General features: G+C 38.2%; 1 protein-coding gene across 2 annotated transcripts in view; it reads right to left on the reverse strand.

The window, feature by feature from the left end:
• The window catches only part of LOC131029612 (threonine--tRNA ligase, mitochondrial 1), a 174,094-nt gene that overhangs the window by 765 nt on the left and 149,349 nt on the right, over positions 1-23,980 (reverse strand). For both annotated transcript variants that reach the window (XM_057960168.2, XM_057960167.2), the window contains 2 exons: positions 16,963-17,034; positions 15,525-15,596 (listed from right to left, as the gene is read on the reverse strand). In XM_057960168.2, coding sequence (XP_057816151.2) covers positions 15,525-15,596; positions 16,963-17,034 — 144 coding nt within the window. The remainder of the gene's footprint in view (positions 1-15,524; positions 15,597-16,962; positions 17,035-23,980) is intronic.

Here is a 23,980-nt window from a genome sequence, read left to right on the forward strand (position 1 = left end):
ATAACCTATAAACCATTCTAACCACAAATGAAAAAGGGTTAAAACCCACACTTAACCCTGGCCTTGCACGTGGACCTTGCCAGTTTTTTCATTGACCGTGTTTTTCATTCAGCAACTTGCCAAAATGCTGTGGTTTATTGAGAAAAACTGCAGTTTATTTGATAAATCACAACTTTTAGCTGTTGTTTCAAAAAAAAAAACACGATACATGGGGACACATCCCCCACCCTTTTGCAGGCATAATTGTACCACAAGAGGCATCATGAGGATGCAGCAACACCTCAGAAACATCCACCCCCTTCCTTTCCATCCCCTAACCCTCAGCGCTGCCCAAAAAAATCCTAGAAACATGCCAGAAATGCTGCAGAAATTTGAGGATGGCCAACTGTTCCCAGTTAAAAACAGTCAAATTTGTTTTTTAAATCAGAAAACTCCTAGGAACAGATACATAAAACAGCAAAGAATGCCTAGGAATTCAGAGCAGTAGGTAAGATTGATATTCAAGCATATTTATATCCTATGGATTGGGCTTTGAACTTAAATCCAGATGGGTGTCAACCCCATCACTCTATTATTATTATTTTGATACGTAAGACTTGGATTATATTGATTCAAAAAGATAGGATGCAATATTGATGTCCACGGGACATCACAGTTTCATAGCCCCACCCACCCATCAAACCCTAATATCATAATTGCAGAGGCTATGCAGAGCCCTACTTTCACCTTAATATCCCATCCCCAACAGATTACATACAAAACTTTCCAAAAAGATTAAGGCCAACATGCTTCATCACAAAGACTCCTTACTGCCCAGATGTGCTGAAAGGCAGAAACTAGGGCACCAATGTTATCGTTATGGCAAGGACATCGTCGACATTACTGCTTTTGACAACACCAAATTCGAATGAGAGCACACTATCATCACCATCCAATGAGAGAAGAATCTACCCGGCCACCAAAAAGCCTTGCCACTCATTACAAAGTCAACGATCATGGAACCCACCAGATAGGAAAGTTGACAGAATCTCAAATGTGTCCAAAAAACTGTCATGCACACCCGTCCTCGTATTATCCAACCTACATTGGCTTGGTGAAGTCAAAATAATCCCCAATCCAATCCCAGTTGTCCGTTGGCTCAAAGAAGTACAGCTTCCTGAGAAAGTCACATCCTCTCTCGGCTTTAGCCCTGTGCCAAGCAAGTTCAGGCCCATTATGTCCAGAATGAACAACAGTCTTTCCACAACTATTGCCAGGTCCAAAAGCTTATACAATTCTCGTGGTCTAGGGATAAATACGCCAAGCTTTGCCAACACAACCACATATTTTAAGCCATCCAGGTATCCCTCCTTAACCAATAGACTAATAGTCTAGCCATTGTCACAACTACCACTTTTGGTTGGTTAATGTCCAATAAGTAAGCCACAAAACGGAGGCAAGGTCGAGATTTAACTTGTATCTGTCCTCTGATTTTAAAAATTCCCATCCCAGAATGAGTCTTATGGCAGCTACTTCAAGTCTCTCAGTGGCATTGAAACTGACTTTATAGCCTCACATTCAAAATAAATCCTAAGAAAGACATCGGACATTTGGAGCCAGTAAGCCTTATGGGTGTCTCAATCTTGGACTTGCCTTCACAAATGGGATGCGAAATGTTGTATATTGAATTTGGTTTTAAAAGCAGAGATCAGCTTTGCATTAATTTCATACCATCATTACCCATCCCATTGCATTCAATGCACCATACGGTAAAGGATGTAAAAGCCAAAAGGCATCAAAAAGACTAGCTTATGAGACTCGCTCATGCCAATGTGTAACGAGCCACCTATCTTTCAGTCAAGCCTTCGATTTTAAAGCAAAAAGAACAAACCTGACATAATCCAAACCAATCCAAAGCAATGACAGCAAGGCAATCTGAGATGGACAGTCCCTAAATTATCCCTCCATTGACCATTCAACTCAACTTTAGGGAGTCCCCAAGCAACTTAGAGAACACCCTTAAGCAAAGAACTCACTTTGACAATTTCTAAGTGATTTTGAGTGAAAAAAACATCCTTTTCTAGAGTAAAATCCATATTCTAAGGGTTAAAAGGTCAAAATTCCATGTTAGAGGTGTTTTTCCCCTCATATTCCTGACTACCCATGGTTTTCCCCACTCAAAATCCAAACTGGACATGGATTTCCACTGAAATACATACTGGCCTCATTTTTCCACCACTAATAATCCAGACTAAGGTTGTTTTTCCCCTGGAAGTCTTGGTGGGGACACCTGGATTGATTTTCCACCAAGAATTTGCGACAAGTTTTTGTGGATTTTTGTCCGGAATTTTATCCTAAGGTCGTTTTTCCACCAGGGAGTTTTTTTGTGAATGAAGTGAATTTTGGAGTGTGGATTCTTTATCCATGCCCAAGTCGATTTTCCCCTGGCCCATTTTATGTGAATTTTGATGAGAATTTTTGTTCACACTTAAATCGATTTTCCCTTGGGGGGGGAATTTTGACATTTTAAATGATGATTTTAATGGGATTTTTTAATCCCTACTTAAATCGATTTTCCCTTATGGCTCAATTTTTGACTTGAAGTAAAATATTTTAATAAATGAGCCCTATTTTAATTGTTTTCAAATGATGATTGACAATTACTTAAAATTTAAAAACAAAATTAAATAATTTGCAATGAGCATTTAATGTTTTTACCTTTCTAGAAGCAAGTTAGTTTTGCCAGGCAAGTATAAGAGTAAGTTTTTTATCCCAGATTGCTTGTGTGGTAAAAGTGAAGGACAAAAGCAAGTATAAGAGAGGAGTCTCCAGCATTGGTGTCTCCATGCAAGGCGATTTTTCTCTCTTATTGGAAAATTTTGGCGAAGTGTATTGGTGAAGTGTTGGATTGAAGACTTTTTTCTCCTCCATTTTTTCCAGCTTAGCAATCTTTTGGTGGCTGCCATTAATGGTTTTCGATGCCACGATTTTCCAAGTTTGGTGCTATTTTGTGAGTTGGGCAATTTTTGTGAGGATGGCGATTTTAGTGATGGAAGAACTTTGATGATTTTGCCTTGACACCCCATTGCTTGCTGTTCCCAGACTTTAATTGCAGATTATATGCAGATTGGAGTTTGATTGACAACATTTTCAGATTTTCCAAAGTTGACGCCATAGCTGGAAAATACGATTTTGATTTAGCAAGTGTTTATGTCATTGTTTGGGTGGATTCTATGCATATTTGGTCTTCTCCATCATTCCCTACTTGCTGATGTGTTGCAGATCTGAGTTTATCCTCCATTGTTGCAGCTGGTTTGACCTCCATGGCTAGCTGGAAAATCAATTTTCAGACTTATATCTTGTTCCCAGCTAATTTGTGCCTTTGGCGATTTTATCCGAAGGGCTGATTGGAGGCATTCTCAATCAATTTTCAGAGTAATCTTCCATTGTTGCAGATCTGAAACTCCATTGTAGGGGGCTATCCTCAGAAAATATTTTTTTCCAGCCACCTACCTACCTTACGATTTCACTTGGGAAGCATTCTTGCTTCATTCCAGAGTTTATTTCTGATTATTTTATCATTCCCAAGGGTGCTGGTTGTCTTCAGATTTTGTTAACCTCCATTGTTGACTGTGAAAGGTGTCCTCGGACATACTTTGTGTGAAAACACAACCTTTCACACCTTTCCTTAGTCACCGTTGATCCGGCGAAGCCCGGATTCAAGGAAAGAAAAGAACAACAGAAGATACTGGAGATTGGATTCTATCCAGAATCCAAGATGTCATCCAGATGGAAGGAGATTACGGATACAAACATGCATTCCTTGAACCTGAACCTGAACCTGATGCAACAATAGATGTTTGGAGTCGGCAATCAGATTCCCTCCCTAGCATATCTAAACATTATGGAGTGGTAATTTTCGTGCCGCTAGATTTCCATAGTCCATACAATGCAGTGAGCTTATCCTGGAGTGTGCACAATGTTACGATCCTCGCTCATGAATGATCAAAACTCCTAAGGGCGTTGTTATTGCCTACCTTGCTGAGGATGCGATTGCTGAGGTGTTCAGGATTCCACGCGGAGCAGATATGAAGGATGCAACTAAGGTTAAATATAAAGAGCAGTACACGAAGAAGATGGATGCGTGTAAGAGTATGATAAACAAAGAGTGGATGATTGAGCCTAGGCTTCATCATTCCAAGGCTCCCAAGACACTCATGTACACTGACTTCAAAGATGAGTATAGTGCCTTAGTATTCCTGCTTAACAGAGTAATGGGGATGCCACAGGGTGCAATATTTGATGGATGGATGTTCTATTTCATCCAAGATTGTCTTAGAGGGACATTGGTAAATTGGTCTCGAATCATAAGTGACAATTTGGACTTTCAACAGAGGAATGTAGAGCAGTCCAAGTCATTCGCCATAACTTCCCACTTGATATACCTGCTTGCACGGTTCGTTTCATACAAAGGATTGATATGCAAAGGTGAAGTCGGGAATGGGCAAGGACAATTCAGGAGTCATGAATGTTATCCCCAGCTGAATATGTATAGAATTGAAAATTATAAGAGAGTGAATGATGTATTCACCATGTAGATCACGTGGATGCTACAAGGCAGAATCCACAGAAGATTGTCCAAGGAGGCAACAAAGCTAATAGAGAAATATGGATCGTGGTTTATTCAGTTTCTCACTTTCACGTACCTTACGATTCATGGGTTTCAATCCGAACCCTACAGGGTTCCTAGGTATTCGTCCAACAGAATGATCTTGTTGGAAGTGGTGAGACAGCTTCTAGAGTTTGATGCCATTCAAAGAGAGAAGCATAGGATAGAAATGACATTCCCTATTTTAGTTGGGAAGACATCAGAGGTTTGTTAGTCTGCCTTAGCTGCTAGCACTGTGAGTAAGGAGCTTGCATTCTATCAATTTGCAACCTTCAAGAAAAGAGAAAGATTTGATCTAGATAAGAAAGTTGGAAGGATCGAGGGAGAGAAGTTCATCCATAAAGTAGACATAGAAGATTATTGGGCCGACCTAATGGACGAGCAAGCAGGTGGTCCAAAATGTCAGTGGATTTCATGAGGAAGTGTGGACTTTTCCTCATTCTTGATCAGGTGTTAGATGGCAGGGATCATACACATCCACAGTATGAGAATGAAATGAAGAAGGCAATCTTATTGCCTAATTGGTCAGAATCAGAAGAGATTGATCTGAATGTATTGATGAGAGAGGTCTTGAGTTTCTCCCGTGCATGGGTAGATATTCAGATGAATAAGTTAGTTATATGGGTGTTCCCTTCACTTATGAAAAGATGAAGCCGAAAGAGTCTGCTTCCGAAGATGATCGGAGGACTATCAGTGATGTCAGGATTCATGCAAACGAAGAGAGTAAAGCTCCCAAGAGAAGGAAAAACACGCCAGGAGGAGTCAAGGCCAAAGGGGAGAAGATTGAGGAGGTGAAGAAGAAGAAACAAAAGACTATCATTTCCCCACCTATCATTCCTTCACCACCTCTTAGTGTCTCATCAACTAGGGTAATTGAAATAACATAGCAAAATAAGGAAACCCAACAATGTTCCAACACAGTGATACTACCAGAGAATATTCAGGAGTTACATTCCACAGCGACATCTGCAGCACCAAATGAGAATGATGATCAGTCGAGATCCCCTGCTGTCCTTTTGGAAGTTAGTTTGGGAAATGAGATATACGATTTGACTAGGAATAATCCTGATGATGATGATGATGTTATCTCGGCATTAAGAGGGCTTGATCGAGAGATGTGTCTCGATGATGGTATGGAGATGGCCGCTATTCCTGATTAGCTGATGAAAAGTATGGAGAAAAGTAAGAAAATGATAGAGGTACAGCCTATCGATAACATTCATGATTACCTAGCTAGGAGAGCTAAGGAGAAAGAACCCAAGAGAGCTGAGATTTTGTCGCACATAGGTAGAGATGAGACAGGAATGCGGATTGCACATGTGGTTGTTCCTATTGCAGGCCTGATAGCAGACATTGCTACTCCTATGGATTTCCAGATTACTTCAATTGCCCTTGGTCGTACATCAAGAGAGCAAGAGTTTCAAGAGGTTGGTGATAATCTCAAGGCGATCAACACCAAGTTAGACAAAGAAACTGAAGACAAGAAGTACATAGAAGAGAATATCAGACTTAGAGAGTATATTGGGGGGGTAAGGCGTGAGAATCCCACCCTTACTTCCCCTATTGCAGTTGATCATGGACCACATTCACACTATGAGGCAGCGAGAGATACACTCTCAGAGGTGGAAAAGTGGATTGAAAGTGCAAGAAAACAAGCGGATGATTTCCTTACTCAGTTTGTTTAGGCATATGATAGGACAACAAGGCTCGTGTTTAGAATCCAATGTTTGGAGGGAGTTTGGGAAGAATTCCAGCCTATTCAGGAGACGACTATTCCACACCTCAAGGCTTGGAAGAAGATTCCTAATTCCACCTTGGTCAGTGAGAGCATTATGCATAGTGGAGACAGATACGATTTCCATGGCTGATATTGTTCATTGGTTGTGAAGAGATCAACTTATGAGAATGCCCAGTTGAGTTGTATGGAGATGGAGGGATTCATTCACGACATTCAGATGAAGATCCTTGCCTCAATTGAGGAATTATTGGGTGTTGATGTGAGTGGTGCTAGTGGTTTACACTTGGCCGAATTAAGAGACAAGATGAAATTTATGTATTTCTGTCAGTTGGACTCTTTGAAGAAGAGTCGGATAGATAACTTGGTTTCTTTGTTGATTCATGTTCATAGTTCGTAGAAGCTCATGCCAAATTGGGAGAACACTTCGGACGCATGCTCGGATTCATTGGACGTAATTGATTTGCAGCAGGATACCTTGCCTAGCATTTCCATGGAGTTAGATTTTGTATTGGCTAGATTCTTGGAGTATGCTAGGAGAGAGAGAGAGATGCAGGGAGGAATCTTCTAGAAGATTCCCTATTTGATGACTAGGTATCTTTTTATTAGGCCATATGTTGGTGGCGCCATTTTTTATGTAAATCCTAATTAGGGCAATTCTAGGGTTTTGTTGGCATGATCTTGGCCGTTGATCTTGTATCAATCTTGGCCATCCATTTTGTAAGAGACTATATATATACCTCCTTGTCTCTCATTTGTGAGAGAGTTTTTTGTAGAATTGTTGGTATATGCTACAGCTATTTGAATCATAATCATTGTTCAATTGTTGGTGATTTTGCTCTTCAAATGTTGTCTTTGCATTCATGGTTCTCAATTCCTCCAAGTTAGATTAGAATTTTAGATTCCATACCACTAGCCTCTTGCAGCTGGTAGGTGCGCCTTGTGTGGTCAACTGGAGATTTGAGTAAGCTTAACTTCAACTATTACGCGTCCCTTCACAAGCATCAACTTGGATGGTGTCAACGTTTGATGTTGATAGTTTGAAAATCCTTGAGTATACCTTAGACGGTTGCACTAAGCTTGTGTCAATACCTGTTTGTGAGACCTTACCTAGTTTGATTCCACTAGATTTGTTTATCATTTCCTACATTCCTAGGCCTAGAATAGATTTCCTAAACCCTATTCATTTTGCCCATTTTTTAGTAAGAATTAAGTCCAGAGCTACATTGTTAAATCCTAAGTTGTCAGTACACCTATTCTGCATTTTCATGATCGAAGAAGATAATCCTAACATTTGCGTAAGTCCCCAAGTGAACACAACAATTCACATCGACCATTGAGTTACCCACTCGTCAAGACTTGACATGTAGAAACCTTGGAATCATTTTAGTTGATCTTATCCTTAGCAGCTGAGGTGATTTTGTTCAAGAGAGGGTAAATTACCTTGATATTTTATTCTGAAATGTTATGTGCATAAAACACAGATCAACACATCCCAACTTTGCACAAAGCCAAACCCTACATTCCTGTGCAAATGGACACTCAAGAAACAATTGCTCCACTGACTCTTGCTCGCAACTATTTGGGCCTTCAAAATCCATTTGCCTGAATCTATCTAAGGTCAAAATCTTCTTTTGAAGCACTACCCATGTAAAAGTGTTAGTTTTTGGTAAGCAATTCTTATGCCAATACAAAACTATTGGAGCCATCACTTCTTCCTGGGTCTGCTCCCTTTCTAAAATTGTATATTCGTCTTTTACATTGTATTGTCCTGATTTGAATCCATTCCAAATTACGGAGTCGTGGCCTTCTCTCAGATTCACTGTCTTTTCCTTAAGAGCCTCTCTTAACAAATCAACATCTCTCTCAAGAAGCCACAAGGCATCCAGTTCCTTCCAAAACCACTTTTTAACCCCATCCTTCATCTCTATTTTCAAAGAACCCCCTACATAGGAGCCCCATTGTTGTTTGAGGATGTCCTTGGCTATATTACCTGCCATGATATTGTCAAAACTAGGATACCCACTCCATGAGTCTTGCCTGAAGAGGGCAGAACACCCATCTTGTATATCCCATGTCTATGTCGTCTTCCTCCTAAGCATTTGTTGTCTATACTGCTAGTGTCCTCCCGAGGGTTTGTTGTCTTCACTGCTCAACTTTGTTTCATGTATTAGAACATTTCTAGTTCTACTTTCTACAATTGGCACTTGGTCAACCTTTGATTATTAGGGCATTTAAACCTCTAACATTCCACATAATGAGCCTCATGGCTCCTTGAGAAGAATAATGCCTTTCCTAAATCCCAAAAGTCTAGTGATCTTCACCTGGCCTTTAACTTCAGCATCCACTTTGTGTTTCTCCTGGGATTTTTTTCTCCTTGTTTTCTTTCTCTCTCCACAATCACAGAGGTTTTCCTTGCTCATTTCAGGCTTATTTCCAACTTCTCTATGGTTTTCACTACCTCTAGATCCTCTAGTATGGATGGCATCGGAACCTTTGATGTGTCATCCACCTCATCCTCCACCAGGTTCATGCCTTCCCCTTCTATATAATCCCTATCAAACTCGTCCATAAGGCTTCGATGCTGGAAATTTGGGGTTTTGAAGAGGCCTTCCATTGTTTCCTTGTTATCTTTGTTTTCATCTTCTTTCGAGAAAACAAAATCCATTCCTTCATCTACCATGCATGTGTCACCCAAATTATCTATATGTTGTTCCTCATCACTTGGTCTTGAGTCCAACTTTCCTTCATTGTTGTTTCTATTTGGACTCTTATGCTTTACAGGTCACTTCAAACCTCCATGAGGATCAAAGAGTAGGTTGTCTTCTATTTCAAGTTTGTCTGCACTCCAGTTTCCTCTTGGGATCTTGCTTTTGTTGAACATTCGCCCTTATCTATCTTGTTCCCTTTTGAAACCAAGCCCCCCAATCCGCTTTGGTTTCCTTTCTCTTTTGTTGCCATTGTTGGACTTCCAAATTTTGTTGCGAAGGGGGGTTTCTGCCTCTTCCACATTCTTATCTATGAAGGCTTGTTTGCCCTTCATCTCCCCAGCATCTTTGTCACCTTCCTTGAATTTGCTCTGACCTTGTTTTATAGGGTTTTTGATAGATATATCCTTTCTTACACTCATTCCAAATTTCGATGTTATTTTCTGTTTCCACAACCCCGATTCAAATATCAATTTCAATTCCTTGAAACATCCCTCAGTCAAATCTAATTCCACGCATAATTTGAAAAAGGCTCTTTCTTCACTATCACACGACCTCTCATCCAATTTAACCAAGGATCCTAACTCCTTGTCGATCGTCCTCAACACTTCTTGCTCCAATACGTTGAAGGTAGGTTGTAAAGCCTAACTCGTGTCCGAACTTTCTCAATCTTATATGTTCGATTAGGTTGAAGTTTGGCTCCCAATCCCTTATGTCAAATCCTTGATCCTCCATAAATGGTGGTTCAACTTCCACAATCTCTCCCTTCGCTTCACTGGAGATGCATTCGATTAGAAGGAAATCGTTCAATAGGGTTTTCGCTGATAGCATGTCTCCCCACTTGCCTATCCACCAATTTTTGAATCCATTCTTTGATGCTCCTTGCCTCATCCATTTAACGAAGAAAGCCATATTTTTTCATCGATCCTTGTTGCCATTGAATACTTTGGAAGAGATGATCACCACCTTAATACTCAACATTTTGAAGGGGCGGAAATCCTAAAAGAGTTTCCTCTCGAGATCTTTGGCTTCTTCCCACATCCTCCTATGCCCTGCATTGATATTTTGTCTTTGACTACCCCTACCATGTCTCCCCACTTGTCTATCCACCAATTTTTGAATTCATTCTTTGATGCTCCTTACCCCATCCATTTAACGAAGAAAGCCATGTTTTTTAATCAATCCTTGTTGCCATTGAATACTTTGGAAGGGATGATGACCACCTTAATACTCAACATTTTGAAGGGGTGGAAATTCTATAAGAGTTTCCTCTCGAGATCTTTGGCTTCTTCCCACATCCTCCTATGCCCAGCATTGAATATTTGTCTTTGACGACCCCTACCATATCGCCTAAACCACTTGCCCAATCTTCCAATCATTCTCCCATCGACTTCATTTGATTTGTCACTCAACCTCTTCCTCAGAGGGATTTGAGTAGCCACTATAGCCAATGGGGGTAGATCCTCCCTCCCAATTGTATGCCAACGACCCCTTTGGTGTCCTACATTGAGTTTTCCAGCTCCACAGAAGTCCTTTGCTTCCATTCTCCTCCCTGCTCCTTGACTGCATTGCACCATCCTGCTCCAAACTTCATTTAAAATGATTTTATTCATATGAAATCAAATACTTTTTCAGCATCCATTACTCTATTATTAGTAAGATGAAAATCTCTGCTTTTTGTACGATATTTGTAAAAAATGTCGCAAAGAGTTCACGTGACTCCATGATCTCTCTTAGTAGAGGGTATGTCCTAAAATGGATTTGGACATTCCATTTGAATACAACTTTTGTAATTTGAATTAAAAAAATGCATTGTTAATTCTACAAGGTCTAGTTTGTTCTTGTTCTTGGTTGTGGCAGAAGCTTATCAGCAATTTGCGTATACCAACCATACTCGTATGGTATGATGCTAATATCAAATACAATACAAAATACTTTAAGGTTGATGTAACACACTCCAAGCTTTATGTTTCAAACTATATATCTATAAATAGTCTTCTTATATATACATCGTTAGATTTGAGCTTATTAGCTGTAGTAATATAGGTTCAAGCTTATTGGTATAGAGATAAAAATTAACACTGAAACTTTAGTTTATGACTGATGTAAAATTGTTCTTTTTAATAAGAGATGTTTCTGAGGTGATTGGGAATGAGAGGGGAGATTACATGCACATCCCTTGCTGTTTTCCTCACCAGGGATGTGTAGAGAAATTTCTAAAATGTTCCATCATCAAAATGTAAGGTATAATGCAAGTGCGGTCTTGTGGTTATGACTCATGAGTATGGACTAATTCCACTTTTCAGTATGGCTATGGGTATACTCTTATTTTGATTTAGGCAAGGACGACACAAAGGCATAACAGCAGTAAAGCTTAAATTGTCTACATTTTGTCATTTTTGTACTTGTAGCCTTTTGGCCTTTTCATTTGGTTGTATTATATATATGCACATTGATAATGAAAACTCAAATTGAAATGATTAGAGACATTGAAAATTTGTTAATTTGCATGTTGACTCATGAATTGAATTCTCAATTCAGCTCTAATGTTTCACAATATGATTCTATAATGTATATGATGAATACCTTATATTTGAATAATTGAAATATCTTATATTTGAATAATTGAAATATCTTATATTTTTTAAGTTATTGCTCTTTTTTAATTGCCATACCCTGCTGTCTCCCAAAAAAAGGCCTTCTGTCCCCTACCATCTTCTAAATGCATTCCTCCTATTCTTGTTGTCCCCACCCCCAAAACCTAGTGTGTAACATAAAAAATGCATAAACACCCTAGCCCTACAAGTGCATTAAAAAAAACAGATTGTTTTGTTTACATTCTTCAACGAATCCATGGCATATGTTTCAAATACTTAAATAATGATATATTCTCTATGTATTTATTTTTGTTTCCATAGCTAAATAACAACCCTTGACCATTACACATAGGAGACCAAAGGGACTGTTGGAAATGTCATTTCACAATGACAGTCAAGAAATTGTATTTTAAAACATGGTGAGATGTATCTATGCAAATAGATTAGCTTTCCATTTTGTTAGCTCGCCACATTAGCAACAAACTGTGTATGAAATTAATAAGACTCCAAATGGGTACAAGGGCTCAAGTTTTGAGAAAGTCCGTTGCACCATATTGGAAAAAGAGGTGAAGCTTGTAGAAGATTTATTGAAACCTATATGGGTTCCATGGGTTGAGACAAGGGTGTCCATCATTTCCCATAGATGGAAAATGCAAAATACCTCCCATCGATCAATGTCATATTAGTGTCCCCTAAAGGGGCAATGTTTCTTGAAAGCGATGGATTGCAAGGGAGAGGTGATGGTTCGTTGCTGAAAGTGGAGTCTCAAAATGTTGTTCAAGTCAAAACAAACAATGCCTAAAAATGTAGAACAGCAGGTTTATTGGTTGAGGAGTGTTATTCATGTATCTTTTGGATACAATGTGTTGTCCACTCCCTCAACCTTATGCTACAAAATAATGGAACCAAATCTGATTGGATCAAAAATAGTTGTATGTTAAGGCTAAAGAGATACAAACTTTCGTCATCAACCACCACATTGCAGGGCATATTTAAATCATTCTCAAAATTGGAGCTAGTAAAGGTAACTGAAACATTAAGATTCATTTTAAGGATTTCACTCAACTCATTTTTTAAACTTAAATATGTTTTCTTCTTTAATTTTGATTTCTAAATTCCCTGAAATGCAATTGTCTTGATATAACTTGTGACAGTTTGGTAGGCACATTCTAACACGTCCATCAGCCAAAATTGGTCTCTATGGAAATAATCCAACACTAAGAGGGCAGCAAAGATAAAGCAGATGATCTAAAATGACATTTCTTGGAATCATTTCAAATATCTCCTTAGATTCACTAAGCCAATTTTGAGTATGATCCATAATTTTGATATGGATAGCCTTTATTTGGGAGAGATATATAATGGCATCAACTCAATGATTGAGAAGATAAAGGCCATCATATAAAGAAAAAATAAGATCCCAATGGAATTTTCTTCAAATAAATGCACAAAATTATTGAAGAAAGATGGAACACAATAACCATCCTACTAAGTCTTCTTGCCTCTGCATTAAGTCTAAAATATTATATTACTAAGATCCTTTGTGTGTTGAAGATCACCACATATAAAGTTCTTTTGAGGTCAACAAAGAGTACAGGCAGAAAAGTCCTAAACTGTTCCCTGAACTTAATTTGTGGGACGTTGTCCAAATCGTTTTCATGAATTTTGTACACTCTAGTGATCAAAGTATTGAAGTTCTTCATGACGACTTTAAGGTTAATGTACACAATTAGTGGCACTTCCATGGCCAAGTATTCTCACACCTATAACCTTTTGTGATTAATGTTTTATCAAAAGTTTTATAAATTAAAAAAAGAAAATGAATATTAATAATTTTAATTTCTAATAACTCTTGACTTTGTATTAATAAGTTACAAATTCTTCTCCACCTAAGCAGAATTGCAACACATACTCTTCATCCGCTCTGTAAAGAACAATTGACTACACTCAAGAAAGGTAAAGAACTTTATGGATATGCATTCCAACTTGTGCCTCCCTTCATGGAAAGAAACTAGCCAGAAGGAAGGGGACATGAAGAAGTGGAATATCAAGCCAAAACATGTTGACCTAGATGCTTCTGCTTCAAAACCTGTTGCACTTGAATCTAAGGATGATCCAGCTAGCAAGCATATGAGTTCCAATATTGTGGTTTTGTTTATTGTATGATGCTATGTGTTATGCTGAACTTAATTGCTGCTGCAAATATGTATGTAATTATGATTTTTATATGCTTATGTATGGTTGAACCAAAAACGAACCCAACCCCAAAAAGACTTTTGACCAAATCCACAAACTAAAACCCAAACTGGTACTGAGATCAGTAACTCAGACTAAAAGCAGTAAAATTACAAAAAATGGCATGCGTCATGAAGATCCCTGTGCTGATGCCCCTGAACCCCATGAGAGGTAGTGCCTCTTGACCCCACTGGTGACTTCTGCCCCCAGACCCCTGCTTTGGTTTTAAAAATAAAATGTAAAAATTGATTTGAGCTGCACCAGATCGAAAAGCAACATTTTTTGTACTCAAGACTTAAGTTGTGATGCATGTACCACAATTGATTGAGAATTTGATACTTACTAAGAATGTGAGAGTAACTGAAAACATTAAATCTTTATTTACATCTTACATTTGAACTTTGTTTCTCTATCAACCCACTATATTTTGCACAATATAACAGTTGCATTTTTTGCCATATTATTTTAGTATTTTAGCATTCTTTAATTTGTGGGTTTTCCAATGAAATTATCTGTTAAACACAAGTGAATTTCATTTACACTCAGTTTGCCATGTCAATGCCATGTACAATTCAAATGGAATGCAAACATGAATCTAACAGTAGCAGTATAATACTCAAAAATCTCCCATTCAATATCAAGTAGCCAAAAGCCACCGCATGTGCCATACCTTTGAAGTCCTGAGTTATTCAAAATTTGGTTCTGATATTCTTTGATACCAATCTATTTTTAGCTCATTTTTACACTTAGAGGCTGAAAAAGAGCATATAGGTAGATAAAAAAAAATTTATAAGCATCAAAGTATTTTAAATTTATTTAAGTTTTACTTTGAATAGGTTTGTTTTAAAAAATTAAATATTAAACCATAATGAGGGCTTCTTCTTTCTTTTTTTGAAGTTATACCCTATAAGGGTTTAGTAAAAAAATATAGAGCTGCCACAAAAAAAGGCGATATCAGGCATGAAGCCCTCATCCAGCCAAGCTAGATAACCTGTGGGTGGGTGGCTAAGTGGTCAAGGATGACATCAAGCATGTGATTCATTGATGGGCTCAAGCAGACAACAGGCAAGTGCCCCTAGGCAAGCCTAGACAAACATCAGGCATGCGGCTTTAAGTGTGCAGAGAAAAACACCAAGCACTTGGCCTAAGAAAGTACTGAAAGGGCACCCAGGAATTGATTGCAAGCAAGGCCGTAGGCAGAACAAAGTGTAGCAATAAATAAGGCGGCCAAGACACAAGTGATGAAACATGACAAATGTAACTATTCAAAAACAATTATCCTTGAAGAACCTACATGGACCAGACAAGGGCCTGAGGCAAAGGCAAACCAAGGTTGGAACCAATTAGACACCATTGATGCAACCCAGAAGATACTAGATTCTAGATTGACTCAAAACCGTCATAACAAAGGCAACTCATGCAGTAAGCCACAAAATGCATGCAGCCCTAGGTAGGCCCTGGTAGATTAAAATTTAAATGCATTTTTTCAAACTACCACCATAGTCTTATGCTTTCGAAGTTTTAAAAAATAAAACCATATTACTTCAAGCTAATCTCCATGATGTAAACCAAGGGGGAGAGAAAACAAAGGAAAAAAGAACCTGTCCGGTGTTTGCTTCCTCCTCACCAACAACCAGGATATAATTGTACTGAGCTAATTGAGCTTCCCGCACCTGCAACATACAAAATAATTATTTACTATCTTTTAAAGTAAATAATTCAGTGTAGATCTCTTCGGAAAACATGCATAAGTTCCACAAGCACCCATACATAAATAGTGTATGTCACTGGTGATGACTGCTACATCAAACACGAAGCATGGACATATAAAAAATTAAGAAAGATAAGGTGCATCTACCTGAAGAAAATGATAAAACCAATTAACTTGGAACTTCATTAGCCATCATAATTTTTCCCCATTCAATGAATAAGAAACACTGGCAATTCAATTCAATTATCCCCCCATGCCACACTGTTGCCTTTAAATGAATTTCTAGCAAGCTTCCAACAACAAACTTCGGTAGAAAAGCCACATCCAACCAGCAGCTATCAAACATTAGGATAGATAACTAATTGAAAACCTGCAAGAGACTGGTATACACAGACCTCTAAGCACTTTTCATCAGTTAAGTCATGCAAATATATTAACTTGTGCACATTACTGATATAACAACAAATCTACTAATACCGCCAGCAACCAAACAGGGGTATACATCTACAGACAGGAATGTCTACCCAGAACAGGTAAATGCCAACTTATCGAAGATGCAAATCAGGAGATTAAGAGTGGCTGCAGAAAAATGCCTTTGACCCAAAGATAAATGTAGCAAAAGAATAAGTAACAAATCTAGAAAAAGTCAAATAAATCAATGAAGACATGGAAGACACGACAATACACAGACCTCTAAAAACTTTGCATTGTCCATCCAATGTAGACACCTCTTATCAGCTTGTGCAAGATACTAAATAAGTACAAATCTGCTAGTAATCTTAAGAAATGAGATAGGGTGTGCATCTCATAGGTAAAGGATTGTGTTCCCAGCACAGATCACCTCCCCTGGGTCGAAGACACAAATGAGAACATTAATTTGCATGTAATCTAAAGTTAATTCATTAAACTAAATGAGTTTTAATTTTCTGCATGTTTTGCTGAGTCTGGTCCAAATCAGAAATTTGGGCTGCCAAGATTTTGCCAAGTCCAAGTTTTAAAGTTATGCAATGAAGATTGCAGAAACTAAAAAATGGTACCTTGTTTGGGAAAAAAAATCTTGATTGTTAACATAAAAATATGAGTTTTAGCTTTGGATGTTGTCAGGGCGGAGAATACAGCAAAGAAGAATCAATAATATTCATTTTAGGTGCAAACAGATGTAGCATCCAAAAGTATAAAGGATCGTAATATTGGAAGATTCTACTTTGGCAAGAAAAAACAAACAAACAGCAAACTTAAAAACTAATATTTTCTTCAAACGAGAGAAAGTAATATTTGTTGTTTACAAGACTAGCAATTCACAGTCCTAAGATATAAACTACCATTACCTTTTTCTGGATCTTTCTGTCAGATGTGTCAACATCAACAAAATAACCAGCTTCATGGATCTGATCACGGACCTGCAAAAAATTATAAACATCAAGAAGAAGAAAAACAAATAAGATAATTTTATCTGGACTTATCATCAATGCGTAAAACTGCGAACTCTCCAAATCATGCGTAATAAATTTCAAAAATCATAGTCATAAGTGGAAAAGGGCATTCTCCACTGTACAAAACATTAAGAAGCTGCCGCAAATATTTATGGAACTCTTTGCATACAAAAATAAATCCCAAGGTATCACATCATCATTGAACGTATTCCAGTTAGCATTAAGATAACCTAAAAGCAAATCATCCTTGATCATGTGTTAAAGAATCAATCATGTTAGTAAAAGCGCATAACAGTTTAATAGTTAAAAACAAAATATTATCAAGAGTCAGATTTACAACTGCTCATTTTCCATCAAAACAAGTTACGAAATGCACATAATTATATAGTAATTAAAACCACTGAACACTTGCACTGTTTTTCACAATAAAATTCTCAATCACACTACAGAAACTGTGGAAATATCATGTTTATTATAGTTAAAAAGTAAAAACAATTTCAGTATTTCATAGATAAATACTACCACGAAAATCTGTTTTACAAAGTACAAAAGATATTGGGACCAAAAATAATGAAAAAAATATATCTAAAACTTCTGATACAAAAAAAAGCAAGGGAATATATGTTAATACATATATTATAAAAAATATGAGAGAAATAGAACCAACTTCCAGATCATTTATATGAACAGGCCAGTCTTTCTGAAATGCGGTACCATATGAGGATCCAAATTAAGACCACCACCCAAAGATTTTTAAGACCAAAATGGAGAAAAGGGGGAGATGTCTAGTGTTTCAACCAACTTAACTTCTATGTTACCCCAAGTTTCTGGGATGGAGACAACAGGAGATGAGGTATGTGTTTTGGGGACGGAAAATGGGAGAGAAGCCATTTTTCAAGGGAAGGCAGGGGACAGCTATTAAAAAAAATAGGGAAAATTTTTAAAATATAGAAATTTTCAAATATTCATATGATACCATTGATAAGGCAATCATCATATACATTATAGAACCTTAAAACTTAATATTAGAGTTCAACTGATAATTTCATTTCATAGAAAGCAACAAGCAAAAATGAAGTTTTAAAAAAATTTCATTGCATTTATTGACAATGTGCACATATATTATAAAAAATTACATCAAAATGCCCAAAGGCTGCAAGTTTCAACTACAACATGACAAAACTATAGAAATATGAATCTTGTTGTGACCATTTCACACATCGCCCCATTGCAAATGGGGACCCCCACTTTTTCGCTTTCTAGGTTAGTTGTCTTAGTTTAGTCATTGGTAGTTTTAGTCTTTTGCTATTAGCCTTTCACTTTGAAGAGGTGTAGGAAGCCAGGAGGTTATCAAGTGAAGTCTCTCTCTTTAGGATGAGGTAAGGTCTGTTTGTTTTCAAGGCTTAGGAAGTGAATGATTCATGATAATCATCATCATTTGCTTGCTGAATCAGAAATGAAATGCAAATTTGCCTAAGAAAGATTTGTTTTGGAGAGTCAATAATCTAAGGAAGAAGGAGCTGAAGTTCAAATTATAATTTGTAGCTCGGAACAAATGGATTAAGACAGCCACGTTGCCACTTTTGGAGCACTTCCTTTGACCCCCCAACTGTGCGACTTAAGCATTTCCTTTGATTGCCTAGATCAGCGACTTAAGGCATTGACAGCACTTCCTTTCCTCAACCATGGCATTGACATCACTTCCATTGACCGATCCAATGTGCGACCTAAGACTCCTAGTACCCAAGCAAGAGTGTGATCCTTCCTTCCACTTTCATAATCACTTCCACTTCTCCCAGCAATGCCAGTGGGTGCTCAAGCCCGATCACTCCCATTTCCATTCCCTATCATTGCCATCTCTCTTTCACCCTTCCATCTTTCCATCTCACTCCACAGCCCTTACATCTTCTCTTCCTTCCCTTCACCACCTTCCACTTCCTTCTATCCACCCTCTATGCCTTCACCACATTCTTAACCTCCTTCCATTCACCTTCTACTTCCCACCTTCCACTCCCATTACCTTTCACTACCTTTCTACCTACATCTTTTATCTCTTCCTTCCTTCCATCTTTATTTCCTTCCACCCATCCTTCTTCTTCCATCCCTTATCCCTCCATCTTTTTTCATCTTTCATCCTTCCATCTCCTACAATTATCATCCTTCCACTTCCCAACTCCCTTTCCTTTCTTCCCATTTCCTAACTTCCCTTCCCACACCCTTCTTTCCTTTCATCTACCACCCTTCCATCCATCACCCCCACTTCCTACCTTTCTTCCACCTCTTTTACCTTCCTAACTTCCCCATTCTCTAACCCACATCTCACATTCCTTACCCCTTTACTCCCCTTAGCCTACCCATCCACTACCCACACTCCTTTACCACCCTTCATAACCCCGGTCCTAACCCAACCTACACCCCTTAATCCCTTATAAGTTCCCATCCCCGACACCTTCTTTATCACCTCCTCCCAACTTCCCTTTCCTAACCCCTACCTACCACATCCCTTCAACCTTACCCCCACGACTTCTCCTTACCATTCCCTCTTCTTCACTGCATCCCTTCTAACTTATTACCTTTGACCCCCCCCCCAACTATTGTGCCACGCCATTGATTGGGCCCCACAAACTCTAAGGAAGAGAGCAAAAGTTCTAAGGCATTGACAATGCCACTTCATTGGCCAGATCACCACTTCCTTTGCCACTGGAAATTAGTGAAGTAAGCGTTGTGATTTCCTTTCACCATCCAAATGCACCAACATCAGCACTTCCTTAGACCACCAAAAAAGCACGAACTAAGCAATTTGAATTATTTCCTTTGCCTATGAAAAAGTGCAACTTAAAGGATGAATCATTTCCTTTGCCTATGAGGATGTGTGACTTAAGGATAGTGTGATTTCCATTGACCACTTGAATGAGCGACATAAAGATTTGTCATTTCCATGGCTACCTCAAAAGTGTGACTTAAGGGTTATTTCCTTCGACGCCTCTAAAGCGTGATATAAGTATTGACATTTCCAATGGTCATCCAAATCAGGGACTTAAGGATTATGTAATTTTCTTTGCCCCCTTAAATGTGTGCCTTAACAATTGAATGACTTACTTTGCCTATGGAAAAGCATGACTAAGGTATTTTACTTCTCTTGCCAGTGGAAATAAGAAACTTAAGGTAATACGATTTAGCTATTGAGAGGCATTTAACAACAGCGCCCAGCCTTGAACCAACAACCATATCCAAAGAGCAAGGATAAAGATGTGAAAAATTTGGTTAAGTATTTCTCTTGAGCGCATTGTGCATCCTTACATGCATTATTTGCTCCAAATTTGTGCAAGATCACATGCACAATGTGCTCCACATGATGCTCGCATCTGCAAACAATAGGAATCAGGTCAGACAAGAATCAGGGGTGAAACATAAAAAAAAACAGACCTGACCACAAGAAACTCAGACTTAGTCAGACCTCCAAAAGATCTAAAATCAGACCACTTAGAGTGAAGTATCAAATGAAAGAGACTTGTAAAATCAGCATATATCAAGTGTGTTTGATAGTCTTTTGTTTGTTTTGCAGGTGACTAAAGAAGAGGATGAAAGAGTAGGTTGTGGATAGCACCAAAGAAATCATCACAAATTCAAGGCCGGCAACTTGGAGAGAGAACTACACAAGATTATCATGCAACTTCAAGAAGAGGACTTCATGATCAACACAGGGAATGCATCAGTGCCAGCAACATGGGGAGTTCAACGTGTCCAAGGCAAAGGGTCAACTTCTAGAAGACTTCACCAAGGCAAAGAATTTTCAACATCAAATGGGCTTGAAAGAAGATTTCAACAAGGATGATCAAGTATACATAATGGAGATGAGAAGAAAATGTTTACAATCTTGAATTTCCTCTGGAAATCCAAGAATCATTGCCAATATAGCCAGACGAAAGCTCAACGACAGAAGTGATCAAGACAGAAATTAGTTTCAAAAGAGTTAACCAAAGTTAGAGGATCGACTTGAGCAAAGTCATCATCACATCAGGTGCTTGGAAATGTTGAGTATCAAGAGATATGCCTCATTCATCTACAACCTGTGATGAGTTACAAAGATCAATCAAACTGAGGTGGCGCCTAGTCCTCACTTATCCAACTACATCATTTCAAGAGAAGGTGTCCAAGTTCAATGCACCTAGCTCGTCCATCAACGAGGATAACTACCACATGGGCACAAAGTCCGACACACCTACCGTGATCATCTATTGGTCAAATATTCAAGGAAGGACATGTGTCCCATAAAATGTAATTTTATCATTTGTCAAGCATTAAATGCTTTGTAATGGATTTAACAAACCCTAATTAGGGTTTCTGTCTTTCGATCTTGACCATTGATTGTGAATCAATTGGAGCCACTCAATTGTAATGAGAGCACTATATAATGCTCCACTCTTTCATTTGTAAAGGTTAATAGTTGGTAGAGCAATAAATAGTTAGATAGCAAATAGCAGTTAGAATAGAGTAGGAGGAAAAGAGAAAGATTGTTGCCAAGACTTTGTTGTAAGAAGCATGTAAACTTCATTGAAGATATGGTGAAATTCATATGTCGATTCAACAATTTGCATGATCTCTACTTCTCATTTAATTTTCATGTTGTCTAGATGGATTGAAGAACTTTGTGTATGATCAATGGTGAAACTTGTATATCCATACTACTAGCACCTTGCTGATTGTAATGTGTCTTGCGTAGTCAACTGGATCCATCTTAGCCAAGCTTAACTTCAATTGCTACTTCTTCATTGATATGCTTCACCTTGAGGGTATCTATGCTTGTAGTGGTGATTTGAAAGTCATCAAGCTAACCCTAGAAGATCGCACTAGCCTTGTGGAGATGTTCGCTGCATATCAAAGCAAAGCTTAGTTATGTTTCACGAAAGATTGTCCATCGCTCTTACATTCCTAGAGTTAGATTGGCTCTCTCAACCGTCATCCTTTTTCCTTTTTTTTTCAAATCAAGTTAATTTTCACGTTCCAGCAACATCCTATCATTCACCTTGTGATTCCAGCAATATCACATCACACACTGAGTTTATCCAAGAGCACATCGAGAACTTTGGACTCATTCCATTTGATCACGTAGCTTAGCATTTGGGGAGTCTTTAATCAAGAGACGATAGAATACTTGGTATTTTGTCTTGTGTTGCATAGTGCGTAAAAACACCATCAACACATCTGAACCCTCATGAGAACCCTCTAACACTGCATCAAAATTGAAGTCTGAGTCACTACCACTATAAGAGATTATCTCGTCCTAATACAATGGAACCTCAAGCAATACATTGTTTCCCCTCATCCTCAACCTATGTAGTATCTTCACAATTAACATACAACGTGCCATTGGAGCCTAAAGATACTCAAGTGTCTATCTATCCTGAAGCTACAAGGCACTATGCACAGCTACCAACTTCTCTGATTGTCGAGAGGTAAGCCTATTCCTCTTGACAAATTGGATAAATCTATATGTAGACCAATTCCTCTCTACAATAGAGGAACCAGCAAAATGTGAAAGGAGACAAGTGGCAAGCATCCTCAACTCTGATGCATCCTTGCAATGCCATGTCCACCATCCTTTGAGCTAATGTAGTTCTCTCCATCCTCGCCTCTAGTCTACTAAATGTTGGGCCACAACGACTCACAAAGGCCAGCCATTGTGCTCTAAATGTGCTAGACTAGAGGCCTTTGTGAGTTCTTCAAGTGCTCTAAATTGAAATTGAACAAGCATGCCATTGAAGTTCTTCGAGTTCAAAAGGGTATTGAAAAGGATTTTCTGAATTGTCCCTGAAACAACCACATTTCTTGAAGAACTTCAATAGCATGCTTGTTCAATTTAAATTTCTTGACCCTCACTACCTACATTGCCACTAGTGCTCATTGTTTTCTTTTTTTGGTTGAAATGTAAATGGAAGCTGCAAGTGCAAACATAGAACACAAACAAACAAAAAAACCCTCCTAAATATTTGAAATTTTGACAAAAACAAAATGCAAGAAAAATTGTAAAAAAAACAAAAAATAATGAACTTACCTCAAATGATGCAGACTTGTCTTATTTTGCCCTTTGTTCACTACTTCATTTTCCTTCTTTCACTTGGTTTCTCACTATTATGCTCCTCTTCCTTCAGCTCTTCACAATTTGCAAAATGACACAAATAGCTATTTTCTTTTGTTTTGAATGTTATAATGTTGCTTTTTAGGATTAGGTTTTATGCAAGGGGTGTCCACACCCCTTTATTTTTATTAATTTTATGGTTTTTTTTAAAGTGACTCCAAATTGGTTGTGGCATAGGGGATGGCTAATTGTTCCCAAATGTTTATGCGGCATTTCCAAGTTTTAATAGGGCGTACTAAGGACATTTCCCTTTTTTGCAGATTTTGGAAAAGGTGTGAGGGTATTTCGAAGGCATCTCCATGTCCTTGGGACATTTCCAACAAAGGAGACCTCTAAATTGGCCAAGGATGCCCCTAATTTGGTTGCAAACGCTTACCCAGGTTACACAGCTTAGATTGTTAACCTAGTTAGAATTTTTGGTTCAGGCACAAATTTTGGAATAAAATATTGGCACAAATCTTGAGTGCCAACGCACTAACAAATACATATAGTTTCAAATTTTGCTTCCCAAACTAAACCTTACATCTAGAACCCAATGGGCAATCTGAAAATAGCCAAAGAACCACATGATAGTACCCATAAAGCAATCTAAGATGCCAATATCACAAAATGTGTAAAACAAGCGACATAGAATGTTTATAGAACTGAAAAAGACTAAGATGATTGTTATCAAGCCTCCTTCATGTGAACTTCACAAGTGGACTTATCTTTTCAAACCTGTCCTCCATCTAACTCTAATATTATCCAATCTCCAACGGTAGAGTCAAAATATTT

The sequence above is a fragment of the Cryptomeria japonica genome, chromosome 3 (assembly GCF_030272615.1).
Source record: "Cryptomeria japonica chromosome 3, Sugi_1.0, whole genome shotgun sequence".
NCBI classification, from domain to species: Eukaryota; Viridiplantae; Streptophyta; class Pinopsida; order Cupressales; family Cupressaceae; genus Cryptomeria; species Cryptomeria japonica.